This window comes from Littorina saxatilis, unplaced genomic scaffold (genome assembly GCF_037325665.1).
Source record: "Littorina saxatilis isolate snail1 unplaced genomic scaffold, US_GU_Lsax_2.0 scaffold_1675, whole genome shotgun sequence".
Classification (NCBI taxonomy): domain Eukaryota; kingdom Metazoa; phylum Mollusca; class Gastropoda; order Littorinimorpha; family Littorinidae; genus Littorina; species Littorina saxatilis.
In genome coordinates this window covers 7,821-22,026 of record NW_027127860.1, presented here as the reverse complement: position 1 = coordinate 22,026, position 14,206 = coordinate 7,821, and the positions used below count along the sequence as shown (strand labels likewise).

General features: G+C 40.5%; 2 protein-coding genes across 2 annotated transcripts; one reads left to right on the top strand and one right to left on the bottom strand.

Moving 5' to 3' along the window:
• Nucleotides 1–1,091: 1,091 nt before the first annotated feature.
• On the bottom strand, nt 1,092–11,496 carry LOC138956218 (peroxisome proliferator-activated receptor delta-like; the record flags this gene model as incomplete). Its single annotated transcript, XM_070327630.1, has 3 exons — nt 11,291–11,496; nt 8,289–8,467; nt 1,092–1,248 (listed from the first exon to the last, which is right to left on the bottom strand). Coding segments are annotated over exons 2-3 (331 nt in total), but the record flags the coding sequence as incomplete, so codon positions are not given.
• LOC138956217 (SCAN domain-containing protein 3-like) lies at nt 2,763–7,848 on the top strand. Its single transcript, XM_070327629.1, has 4 exons — nt 2,763–4,197; nt 6,030–6,797; nt 7,334–7,414; nt 7,571–7,848. The coding sequence occupies exons 1-4, from the start codon at nt 3,426–3,428 to the stop codon at nt 7,846–7,848; spliced, it is 1,899 nt and encodes a 632-aa protein (XP_070183730.1). The 5' UTR covers nt 2,763–3,425.
• Nucleotides 11,497–14,206: the final 2,710 nt, after the last annotated feature.

Genomic DNA, 14,206 nt, shown 5'->3' with positions numbered 1-14,206 from the left:
GACTTCTTCAAGAAGTAGGGAGACCGCGTGCTTTGATCGGACTGGCAAGAGTGTACATACGGCGATAGTCTTAGTGTTTACATCGAACAAACATTTTTCTTTTCATGGTGGTGGTTTTTTACTTTCATGTGTACAGTGATGTGCTCTCACGGTTTTATAAATATTAACAAATGAACTCCAAACTGTTGTGCCTGTGATTCGCTTTCACGGAATGGAAAGCAAGGAGGAGTGTAGGCTACATGCTGAGAAAATTAGGTGAGTGACGTAATTCACGAGTGACGTTTCAGTCAGCTTGCTTCTTGTTCGTTTGTTCTTTTGTTTTGTTCTTTTTTGTTCATGTCGTCACCCATGCGTCAGTAATGTGACGTAAGTTTAGTACTATGACCAAGTCGAAATTTCGGATAGGACACAATAACAATTCGGTCCCTTCAATTTCGTCTTATCCGGATTTGCCTGTATAGAAGATACGGGCTTCCTACTGTTGTATTTCTAGCATGCATGAAATAAAACTCATAATATACCAATTCTGGATGGCTCCGTTGGATAAAAAGCTCCTATATCTCAATATTTTCTCAGTTGTATGGAATATCTTTAATAACTGACATTAACGCACATTAAGAATGGAATTGCACTTAATTATCAACCCATGAATTGAAGTTATATTTGAAGCGGTGATTTTTCAAAACAATTTTTTTTTTTTTCAAAACAGCAAATATTAAGATACGAGGTTTGAGAATTACAGCGATGATATATAATACACAACATTTTTTTTTAACAGTAATGGTCCTTGAACAGATGAAGAATGAAATCTAAAATCTGAATCTAGCTGACAAGAAGAATTGTATCTGATCACAAAGGTAAAAGGTTCTATATATTCCGATAACAGCATAATAAAATAAGCTTTGATGTGATTATTAAAGCAGTGTCATTTTTTTGTAAAACACTCAAAAGGTTCAGGTATTCATTTTAGAAAAACTGTCACAGCACAACGTTCTTCCCTGGATGCACCTATGACCACACATACAACACACACGTACCAACCCCTCCCCCCCCCCCCCCCCCCCCCACCCCAACACTCTTTAAATACTGACCTTCTGGAGACATTCCCACTGCAATGCACTTCAGGTGACGACACCTCGGGCAAATGCGCTTTTTGCCAGTTTGGCCAACTTGAACAACATCACATTTTTCATCGGCACCAATGCACATGTAGTCACCTTCCCGCACCAAAGTTCGCCTGAAGAAACCCTGAAATTGGAGTAAAAATCATGAGCTTCAACATTTAAGTGCCAAGTGTCTGTGGGTGTGTCCCTATTTATTCATTCATTGGGAAAACTTACAAATCTATATACTGTAAAATTAACAAGTAACACACATCAGGCATGGGAATTCCAAAATAGAAAAAAACAAGTCGCGTAAGGCAAAATTACTACATTTAGTCAAGCTGTGGAACTCACAGAATGAAACTGAACGTAGTCCGCCGCTAGTGCAAAAGGCAGTGAAAGTGACGAGCCTGTTTGGCGCGGCAGCGGTTGCGCTGTGCTTCATAGCACGCTTTACTGTACCTCTCTTCGTTTTAACTTTCTGAGCGTGTTTTTAATCCAAACATATCATATCTATATGTTTTTGGAATCAGGAACCGACGAGGAATAAGATGAAATAGTTTTTAAATTGATTTCGAAAATTTAATTTTGATCATAATTTTTATATTTTTAATTTTCAGAGATGTTTTTAATCCAAATATAACATATGTATATGTTTTTGGAATCAGAAAATGACGAAGAATAAGATGAAATTGTTTTTGGATCGTTTAATAAAAAAATAATTTTAATTACAAGTTTCAGATTTTTAATGACCAAACTCACTAATTAGTTTTTAAGCCACCAAGCTGAAATTCAATACCAGACCCCGGCCTTCGTCGAAGATTGCTTTGCCAAAATTTCAATCAATTTAATTGAAAAATGAGGGTGTGACAGTGCCGCCTCAACTTTTACAAAAAGCCGAATATGACGTCATCGAAGGTATTTATCGAAAAAAATGAAAAAAATGTCCGGGGATATCATACCCAGGAACTCTCATGTCAAATTTCATAAAGATCGGTTCAGTAGTTTAGTCTGAATCGCTCAACACACACACACAGCACAACCCTCGTCTCAATTCCCCCCTCTATGTTAAAACATTTAGTCAAAACTTGACTAAATGTAACGAGGTCCAGGGGCCGCTTAGGCCCCCGCGGGGTACAGAGGCAGAGCCCCGTTGGGGGGACCAGGGGAGCTTTGCCCCCCCCCCCCCCCCAAAGCAAAACTAATTTGAGCATTTTAGACCAATATTTTGATAGTTCTCGTGAAGTTACCACTTGTTCGCCATTTTCTGTTATCTGAATGTGTATTGATTATCATTTTAGAACGTGTACATAAGCAGTCTGCTTGTTAACGTTCTTAATGTTGTTATTGTTTGTTGTTGAATCAAAGAAAATGAATAAAACACACTTAAAACAAGCAAATAATGGTTAGAGAGACAATAGTATACATATAATTTAATTTACCTTTTTTTTTGCCGCGGACAAGTTTGTATTTTCGCCAAAACGTAATTTCCTTTTCGCGGAACTCCGCGATTTCGCGGACAATTCCCATGCCTGACACATACAAGCTGGACAAGCAAAGAAAAAAATATAATAAAGTATGTCCGTGAGCATAAGATAATAGGGACCAAAAATCAAAAAGCCATCTTGAAAGTCAATAAAGGTGGATTATATATGTCACAGGGGAAACTAGAATTCAGTAGGATCCGGAATCCTACTAGTAGAGACTGGAATCTCAGTTTCTACTAGTAGATACTGGAATTCCAGTCTCAACTGGACTTTTTCAAGTTCAAACTGGAATTCCAGTATCTACTAGTAGATACCGGAATTCCACTTACAACTGGATTTTTTCCAGTTGAAAGTGGAATTCCGATATCTACTAGTAGAAACTGGAATTCCAGTTTCAACTAACAGCCAGTTCATGTTGGAATTCAGTTTAAATTGGAATTATTTGAAAACTGAAAAAGAAACTGGGATCATATCCACAGAGAGGGTTCAACTTGAAAACAAAGCTTAGATGTGACAATGACTTCTTCACGTGAATCTGAGTTGTTGTTGCAAATAAAGTGACCAATGTTCTCCAGCCAGAGTAATATGGAAATTGGAATTATTTGAAAACTGAAAAAGAAACTGGGATCATATCCACAGAGAGGGTTCAACTTGAAAACAAAGCTTAGATGTGACAATGACTTCTTCACGTGAATCTGAGTTGTTGTTGCAAATAAAGTGACCAATGTTCTCCAGCCAGAGTAATATGGAACAACCGAGGCCCTTCTATTCACAGTGAGTCTTGATCAGTTGATCAGAGTGAAGTGTCAGTGACAGACAGCAGTCAAGATTGAAGATGGAGTCCGAGTCAGAGGATCAGAAAACTCTGTTTTATTCTCTTTTAGAAGCACACATACGGAGTCTTGATGACAGCAAACGAGAATGTTTCTGCATTGCCCAAGAGAAGTACACAAAAATAGTGAAAGCTCTGCAACTGAACAAGGGCCAGCAATGTCCAGAAGGTGCCAAATTCAAGTACAGGTGTGCAAAGCATTATAAATTACAAGTTGTGGGGGCAAGGACAATGCTATGTTGCCAGAAAACCAACTGCCCGGTTGTGACCAGAGAGGAATTGTTTGCGACAATTGCGCGATGTCACGTTCATGTTGGCCATGGGGGAAGGGATAAAACGTGGGCGGAAATCAAAGCAAACTACGCAGGAGTCCACCACTCAGCAGTCAGTGTGTTCCTGAAGACCTGTCCCAGCTGCAGGCAGCGCCAGGTGGTGAAATCACTTCCATCTGGAAAGGCAATGATCAATCTGTCTTTTCTACTCAGAGTCCAAATCGACCTCATTGACTTCCGCAGCAGGCCTGACAGGGACTTTAAATGGATCCTGCATGCAAGGGACTGTTTTTCGAAGTTTTCTTGGGCCTATCCCTTGGAATCCAAGACTGCAGCAGAGGTAGCAGGTCATCTGTTCGACCAATTCTGCACCTTTGGACCACCACGCCTCCTGCAGAGTGACAATGGCAGAGAATTCACGGCGAACGTGATACGTGAAGTGTGTGATCTGTGGCCTGGAACAGTGATCATCCATGGACGCCCAAGACATCCTGAAAGTCAGGGTAAGTGTTCGTTTTTATTTGTATTTTTTTCAGAAATGAAAATTAACCCTTACAGTGCCTACAAGACGGGTATACCCGTCCTGCACTCTAGCCAGTTAGAGAAAACATTCTTGTCGAAGAGTGACCATGCATTGAAACACCCCGGCAGTGAAAGGGTTAATGAGGCAGACCTACCGGTGGTAACATGTTTTGTCTGTTGCATCTGTCAAAAGATAAACATTCAGCTTTTTTCGTAATCGGATCATTTTTCACATTTTACTGACATTGAATTGAAACACCCCGGCAGTGAAAGGGTTAATGAGGCAGACCTACCTGTGGTAACATGGAATATGAAACCGAAATTTAACGCAATAGGTCTAATCTAAAATTTCCATAGTGGTGATTGTGATTGTGATTTTTTTTTTTACTGGCGGTATAACAAGCTAAAATGGGTATGAACTGAACCGCTATGATGTCCAGGTTTTGAAAACTAATGTCGCAGTTGCAGCACTTTAGTACAACATGCTAGATTAACCCCTTGTTACCAAAACCAGGAAACTTTGAAGTTTTCACTCATTCCCCTAGTTTTGGAAAACGGCACTTTGAATTTTAATTTAAAAACATATTATGAATCTGTTTGACTTCCTTGACCTTTACAGATGTATTTTAAGGCATTTTGAGAAGGGATTGCGTTATTAAGACTGGGAATATATCAAAAGTATTAAAAAAAATTATGGAATTTGAGCAATATTTGGTAAAACGTTCTCATCACATCAGTCAAACTATGGATTAACATGGATAAATAGATGTTATTTTAACCGTCTGGGGGTGTAAAATTTGAAAAGTGATTTTGGTGTGCCTCAATTTTACATAAAAGTCCAAATTAACCTCTTGTCTGTGAAATATGGAAAAAATGCCATTTTTCATTTTTCCAACTTATTTTTTCTTCAAAATTAACGATATGTTATCCAACGTTACCGATTTGGGTCTGTTTGATCTCCTAAGCCTGTCTAACTGCATTTAAAGTGAAATACACAGTGCCATTTTTAAAAATTAGGGGAATGAGTGAACTTTTCAAAATTTTGACGTTTTGGGGCAACAAGGGGTTCATTTGGCATGTTGTACTAAAGTGCTGCAACTACATCACTTTTCAAAAACTACACACCATAACGGTTCAATTGATACCAAATGGTCGAAATGGTCATGGCACTTAAAGGGGTATGAAAGACCTAAACCGGAAGTAGAAATCTTTGAACGGCAGCTGATACATTACCTTATCAACTCTCATTATCCAAAGTTTCAAGCCTGTAAGTCCAGTATTACTTCAGAAACATCGGAAAACTCAAAATCAAATTAAACAATTATTATCCGGAAGTGGTCCTAAAGGCTGAATCTTATCATCCCATGTGATGGGAGAAGCCTGGAAGATTCCAACTCAATGTCCGACGCGAAGCCACACTTCCCTTTTGATAATAAAACGTTGTTTTTTTACCACTTCCGGATAAGGATTGTTTATTTTGATTTTGCGTTTTCCGATGTTTCTCAGCGAATACCAGGCTTTCAGGCTTAATTTTCTGGATAATGAGAGTTCATAGAGTAATGTATCAGCTGCCGTTCAAGGAATTCTACTTCCGGTTTAGGTCTTTCATACCCCTTTAATGGTACTGTGACAGTACCATGAACCTTTCGATGAATGATACACTCGACTTCTCAAATTAAAACTGCTCTAGCAGCTTTATAAATCAGCTTTACAACCTGAAATATGGGCTACAGACATAGTGCAGTGGCCTAGGCTTGAAAAGGCCTCTATTTAAGGTGACAGTATCCAACTGGGATTGCTTCACTGTGTGCAGGGTGCATTGAGAGGGGGAACGGAGACCTACAATTGAAACTAGGCAAATGGATGGATACCAATGGCCCACAATGGAGCAGGGGATTAAAGTCTGTGGTTCACTCAATCAACACATCAGTTTCAAGTGCAACTGGGACAACACCGTATGAACTTGTATTTGGTCAGAAACCACGTTCGGACCAAGCTGTTTGGGAGGAATTTGCAGCTCAGGGTATTGTGCGTGAAGAAGATTTGCCAAATGATCTGCTTGTTATGCTTCCCACAATGAGGCAGGAAGGTGCAGTCGTGCAGTCAGTGAGTGAGGAAGATGCAGTCATTGAGTCATTGAGTCAGGAAGGTGCAGTCGTCGAGTCATTGAGTCAGGAAGGTGCAGTCGTCGAGTCATTGAGTCAGGAAGGTGCAGTCGTGCAGTCAGTGAGTGAGGAAGATGCAGTCGTTGAGTCATTGAGTCAGGAAGGTGCAGTCGTCGAGTCATTGAGTCAGGAAGGTGCAGTCGTCGAGTCATTGAGTCAGGAAGGTGCAGTCGTTGAGTCATTGAATCATGATGGTGCAGTCGTGCAGTCAGTGTGGCTGGACAATGTGGGGCGTGTAGTTCTGAGTCAAGAAGACACAGCCGTGAGTCAGAGAAGTGCAGTTGTGCAGTCAGGGAGCCAGAGTGACATCAGCTGCGAGGACGACGAGAGAATCACTGTGTGGAGTGAAGTGGTCTTTGATACAGTTCTGCAGCCAGTCAACAATTCTTTGCCAACTCCCGGACCTTCAACTGCTGGTATGTGGTATGCTTCTATCTGAATTGGTTTTAAAAATCTTGTGTTTTAGAGATATTGGCCATGCAACCATTGGACTAGTTGACGCCCATTACTGTATTAGTCGTATTAATAGGAGTAACATTCCATTACATTAACCCTTTTGCAGCCATAACAAACTAATGATGAACACAATTTTGATAATGATAGACAATGCAGGAGACGGGAGGTGCACTGGCAAGGGTTAATGACTCTGGGGATTAATGGCAGATTTGATGCAAATACAACTACAGTTCATTTGTTTCACAGGTGCTGACCGTTCTTCAGAAGCAGTCAACTTTCAAAAAAAACTTTCCTGTCAAAATGGGTCAAGTGTATGTTTTTGCAATGAATTATTCAGAATTTCTTCCTGTATCACTTCAACGTCGAAACACTAGTACACAGTGATTAATGTGTACACATACATGCCACATTATCATGTCACATTTCCCAACAGAGAAGAAGAAGAATGACTGCAAATGTCTGTTGCAAATACAACTGCATTTTATTTGTTTCACAGGTGCTGACCGTTCTTCAGAAGCAGTCAACTTTCAGGATCCTCTCGGACCTTCTCTCAGCACTCCTGAGCAGCATGCCACTGGTAAGTTTCTTCACACTTCCCTCAACACACTTTCAATGTGCCATATTTTCTATCAATTTATAAAGACTAGTTTGAAGATGTTAACAGGTTAACCCTTACACCACCTTTCTTGGTTTTCACACCAGCGTAGACGATTTTAATTTGTTTGTTTCACAGGTGCTGGTGGTTCTTCTCTCGGCATTGTAGAAAACGTGGATTCACCAAGTACATCATCTACTACCTGTACCAGCCACAAGCGAGGAAAGGAGTATCTTCTTTTGAGCGACAACGTCATCGTTTGTTCTGGCACAGAGCACACAAATCTTGACGTTGTGCATGGTGTGAAAGTGATTAAAACCACTCATGCTGTGTTTTCTGTTGACGAAGTGTTCGTTCCTACACATGTGCCTACAATTGCCAACCCTATGAATGAAGGCGTTATTGTAAACCCCTGAGAGCATAGAATAATCTTTCTTTATTTGGTGTTTAACGTCGTTTTCAACCACGAAGGTTATATCGCGACGGGGAGATGGGATAGAGCCACTTGTTAATTGTTTCTTGTTCACAAAAGCACTAATCAAAAATTTGCTCCAGGGGCTTGCAATGTAGTACAATATATGACCTTACTGGGAGAATGCAAGTTTCCAGTACAAAGGACTTAACATTTCTTACATACTGCTTGACTAAAATCTTTACAAACATTGACTATATTCTATACAAGAAACACTTAACAAGGGTAAAAGGAGAAACAGAATCCGTTAGTCGCCTCTTACGACATGCTGGGGAGCATCGGGTAAATTCTTCCCCCTAACCCGCGGGGGGGCACATAGAATAATTCTTTGCTTCACGCTAAATAGGCAATCATTTTAAATCGTCAAAGGTGAACCCTTCAAACCTTGCATGCTTCACAAGTATTGACGCCATAGTGAAAACCAGCCGCTGGCTCCTCACACACTTTACACGGCGGTAACAAGGATGTGTTTGTGGGAGCCGTTCGTTGTTTCTTCTCCTTGATGTTCCGGTTGCTGTCAATGGGGTTCGCACCTTTCCTCTTGGCCTTGTTCACCATGGTACCTGTGACCAATATTAAGGATAAGGATAAGATTTCATATAATCCTATGAGGTTACCCTCATGGAAATTCGGGCTGCTTTCTCGCTGAAAAGTGAGCTGCCATACAGAATGGCACTACCCATTTTTGGCTCACGTAAGTGTAGCCTGTGCGATCGTAACTTTGTCTGTCTGTGTGTGTGTGTGTGCGTGTGTATGTCTGTGGTAGAAACTTTAACATTTCGTCATTTGAAGACGTCACATTATGGCGTAAGAGGGTTAGACGTCACGCGAAGGAATTACTGAAAGTCTCGGTCATTTTGGCTCATTATTTTGAGTGGGCCGAGACTAGTTGGAAGGCACTATGGCGGAAAAGAGAGTTATCTTTTCATGTCTTGGCGTCTCAAATCTTATTAGTCAGAAAGCGCATGCACGTAGTCTCGACCAGCGTGTGGTGTGCTTCTTTCTGAGTACTTTACGTCACAAATTGTACTTTACGTACTTGATGATGAAGCAAGTTAATTGTATGTCTTCTATTTCGTTGACTGAGCACGGCCAGGACCAGTTGGCGTGAGCGCTGGGATTTCGAGTTTCATTCGACATGTCAATGCATCGTGAAATAATACAGGTAGGAGGTTAGTCGATATCGACCAAAGTCGATAAGTGCATTCTTCACTATGGTATTGAGTCTGATTTCGTCGTCCATCTTGAATCAAAAAGCACTCTTCTTACAAAAAACAAACAAACTTCGTTGCGAGCTACGGCGAAGCTTCGCATGTCAAAACTTGAGAAGCGATGTTGGGGTCAAAGTACCACGCCGTAGCTGCGGGTTTTTGGTATTAAGACTTTGCGAAGCTTCGTGTAGTCGACTACGGGCTCAATTAAGGACAGGCTTAAGTAGGCTAGATCTAGATCTAGTGTCTCGCTTTCTTGCACAGTGTCACCTATGCTTACTGTGTGTGTGTGTGTGTGTGTGTGTGTGTGTGTGTGTGTGTGTGTGTGTGTGTGTGTGTATGTGTGACGGAGTGATTGAGTTTGTGTTACTGTTTGTCGATTTCTTACGCGAGTCTTGAAGCTTCGCCTCTTGTTTTCTCATTTTTCTGCATGTGATTATTCATGTTTCCAAGCCCTAAGACTTGAGTTCTAGTCGTACTTGTAAGTAGCGAGATGATAAAAATACCTCTTCAGTAACTCATCAACAAGTAGGTAGGCGAGATGAACTGAAAGAAAGAGAGACAGAGGCCCAGAGGGACAATAAAATGGAGCTAGGGTGGAGAAGGGGGAAGAGATGTTCAGGGTGTGTGTGTGTCTCCATGTTTATGGAAATGTGTAAAGGTCATATCTATATATATACGACTAGTGTCTGTCTGTCTGTCTGTCTGTCTGTTCGCGATGCACGGCCAAAGTTCTCGGTGGATCTTTTTCAAATTTGGACACCGTATTCAGCTACACCCCGGACACAACCTCATCGATGAGATATTTTAACACGTGCTCTCAGCGCGCAGCGCTGAACCGATTTTTGTTTTTCGCGCGCAGCGCTGAACCGATTTGGGTTTTTCTCTCGATCCATTCCCAGTAACTCTTCCTTATCTTCTCCAGTGTTTTCAGCCGCGTTTGTCTCCCTTCCCCCTTCTTCCAAAGCCGGGTCCCAGGCGCAGCCTGGTATTCGGTTCTACTTCTTCCCGGCGAAGCCGGTACCCGGCGAAGCGGATATTCATCTAGTAATAATATATATGTATGTGCATGTGTGTGTCTGTTTATGGAATGTGTTTGTGAGGGTTATGTGCATTTGCATACATGTTTCAGTTGTGTGTGTGTGTGCATGTGAATGTGTGTGCGTGTCCGTCGGCGAGTGACAATGTCTGCGAATAGTTAAGTGAAAACGTTTTTTTTTTTTAAACAGGGTATAACTAACGATCACCTGAAAAAAAGCTGGAGGGGGGAGGAGGGGGGGGGAGGAGTGGCGGAATACGTGAAACAGTATTGTCAGCTTATTGACATAATCTGTGAAAATGGAAGTCTTCCTCGCATCCCGTCTTTAGTTTATCTTCATCTGCACCTTTGAAGTGTACTTGAGGGCAAGAGCAGACACCCCGATCGCGCCTACTGCACGGCATGCAGACAGAGAGCGTTCCACCCGGTCGATTCCTGACTTTACGTCACGCGTTCAAGGGAAGTGATTTTCGAGCGGGTTGGATTTTTTCCGCTGAGAATGCAAACTGTCTTCAATTAAAAGCATTTTAGCATGTCTGAACTCTTTGGACTTGTGTTATCTAGTTTTCAAAATCACCCAGTAACTGTTAGGTATAGTTTTAGTTACATGAGAAGTCGCACTGACAGATTTTGAGAGCCACAACCCAACAGCTGCCCTTTAAAATCATACTAAAAGCAAAAGTTGTGGTATTTTGTGCGTATTATAACCACACGTGACACGACCTAAATCTCGATTAAACTGCACTGAAGTGACCTACACCAATCTCATTCTCAAATTAAACACTGACACGACTAAAATGATTCGGTGCTTGCCTTACTCAACCTCACAGTAACCCACACAAACAGATTTACTTGAACCACAACGAACTAAACCCCGAGTCTCACTAATTCCATCTACCCCATCTTGCCCAAACCACCGGTTCATCGTCACAAGACGACGAGGACGTCCCCCGACAACAGGCGGAAGGTATCGTCCACTGGACTACTACTATCACAGAAGTCTGAAGGTATCGTCCACTGGACTAATGCTATCTGTGATAGTAGTAGTCCAGTGGACGATACCTTCCGCCTGTGGTCCCGATGGAACCAGAAACAAAATGACGACATGTGGAATCATAATAATACAGTTTTCATACCTGCATGTGCGTTTCATCCAGCGTATATATTCAGCAAGTCTTGAAAAGCTATGAAAACATAGCACTGAACGGCCTACAATGTAATCAAATGTCTGCTCGTTGTAATAGGTCTACTTTCTAACCTCTACCCACACCAACATCCTCAAAACTGTAACAACCTAAACCGGAACGTATTTTCCTTTGCGAGAATACTCTTTTTTCATTGAAAAAAGAACAGCTTGATCCATCTGCACATCAGTAATTTTCCTGAAATGTACGTGTATTTTTTTGTTCAACTCAATATGTCAACGTTTCGTGTAGAGTATATTCAGAGCTGAAACCCGACAAGAAGAAGAAGCGGACAAACATATTCCGGTTTAGTCCTGATTCAGGAATGTATCTAGGTCAGTCGTTTCTGGCTTTACGACGCCCGAAGGGTGCATGCGAACTCGATGGCTGCAAATGCTCTGTCCAGGGAGGAACGCAGGTAAACAAAATAAAAAATAAAAAAAGTGTGTGTCTGTCACATTATATTACACAAAAGTGCGCAAAAGTCTTCACCTCCTTTGTCACTAAGAAAGGACTGAAACCAGGGCCGGATCTGGGGGGGGGGGGGGGGGGTGGTTTCTGGGTTCCGGAACGCCCCCCCCTCCCCCCCTGGCCATCCGATGTACCTCTCAGAGATTAAAAAAAAAATATGTGGACTTTTTAAGCTCTTCCCCCACCTCCCTTAGTTTATTTGGTCTTCTAAAACTATTTCAAATTATGAACAACATCAAGTTGACAACGGCCTGCCCGGCTCCCCGTTATAAGTCCATCATCATAGGCCACAAGTCAAGTCACACGCTACACCATCACTTTAAGTATTAAAAGTAAAGAGTCCTGTCAGACTTATTTACTAGGCATATATGTCTTTGGGATTATTCCACTGAACCACTATGGAAAATGAATATCTGAAATATTTTGTTACTGTTGCTGACGGAATTTTATTTTTTTTAGGTCAATCGGAGGCTTCTCCTTTGAGTTTCTCGTCAGTTTCAAGCATGTTGCATTTGGAAGGAAGGAAAGCACAAGCCCTTTATTTTTTTACTAAATAAAAAAAATAAAAAAATAAAAAAACGGATGGGGGGGGGGGGGTTCCGGGCACCCAGGAACCCCCCCCCCCCCCCCCCCCTAGGTCCGCCCCTGATTGGCAAAGAGCTACTGTACCTGTCAGACATAAAAAAGCTTCTTTCTTTTAAACACACACAAAAACAATAACAACAAAACAAAACAACACAGGACTTGAAAGGAATGAAGTCTTAACATGGAGGTACATATACAGACGTTATAAACAGGCAATCTGTAAGAAATAATATTTTTTTAAATGGACCCCTTTTCAGTGTGATATTTTTCAAACCCATCAAAGAAGCAGTACATCCCAGAAAACTAGTCAACACTGTGTCCGCAAATAAATGTTCATGAACATAACCATCCTAAAAAATGCTTACCCCCCCCCCCCCCCCAAAGAAAAAAGCAAACAGAATAAAAGTAAAAAAACAAACCATCAACTACAAATGAAATCAATAGCAAGTAAAAGGCTTATGATATGATATGATATGATATGATATAATATAATATTGCTATTTCATATGTTACGTAGATTTCCATTGGTCAATTGGGCAAAACTGAGCTCAGTGCAAAAGTGATATCAACGACATTTCCGTCGATATCAGTTTTGATATCGACGACCTCTTTATTGCTTCCCCACTTCAAAAACAAAAACACCTAAATTTAAAAACAAACAAATATATATGAAAATGTAATGATCCAAGAATTTAGTTGAGCAAGGGACTAAAGACTTTTTGAAAGAAAAGACATTTTGAAATACTGAAAAGTACAAGAAAAGAGTGAACAAAAAGAAATAATAATCAGAGGGAGGCATATGGAACAGCCAAAAATTGAGACAAATACTTTTGTAATTTCTTTACAGTAAATACAAAATGTCCAAAGAATTAGCAATATATCTAACATTGACTGACTGTGTGATGATATCTTCTGCTATTGGTCTGTTTCGACAGTGATATCAAAATCTCGACCTCCGGTCTCGATTTTGATATCACTGTCTCAACAGACCATAGCAGAAGATATCATCACACAGTCCGTCAATATTACCCAATATTGACGGACTGTGTGATGATATCTTCTGCTATGGTCTGTTGAGACAGTGATATCAAAATCGAGACCGGAGGTCGAGATTTTGATATCACTCTCGAAACAGACCAATAGCAGAAGATATCATCACACAGTCAGTCAATGTTAGATATATTGCTAATTCTCTGGACATTTTGTATTTACTGTAAAGAAATTACAAAAGTATTTGTCTCAGTTTTGGCTGTTCCATATCCCTCCCTCTGATTATTATTTCTTTTTGTTCACTCTTTTCTTGTACTTTTCAGTATTTAAAAATGTCTTTTCTTTCAAAAAGTCTTTAGTCACTTGCTCAACTAAATTCTGGGATCATTACATTTTCAAATATATTTGTTTGTTTTTAAATTTAGGTGTTTTTGTTTTTGAAGTGGGGAAGCAATAAAGAGGTCGTCGATATCAAAACTGATATCGACGGAAATTTCGTCGATATCACTTTTACAATGAGCTCAGTTTTGCCCAATTGACCAATGGAAATCCACGTAACATATGAAATAGCAATATTGGGTAATATAATATGATATTATTATTATTATTATTATTATTATTATTATTGTGATCATTCCCGTCGCGATATAACCTTGAATGGTTGAAAACGACGTTAAACACCAAATAAAGAAAGAAAGAAAGATTGTGATCATTTTTATGCGCCTAATCTAGATATAGCCCTAGGCGCTTACATATTAATTTCTGCCGTTTGAAATGGAATTTTTTACAGACAGACAGACAAACAGACATTTTTACACACAA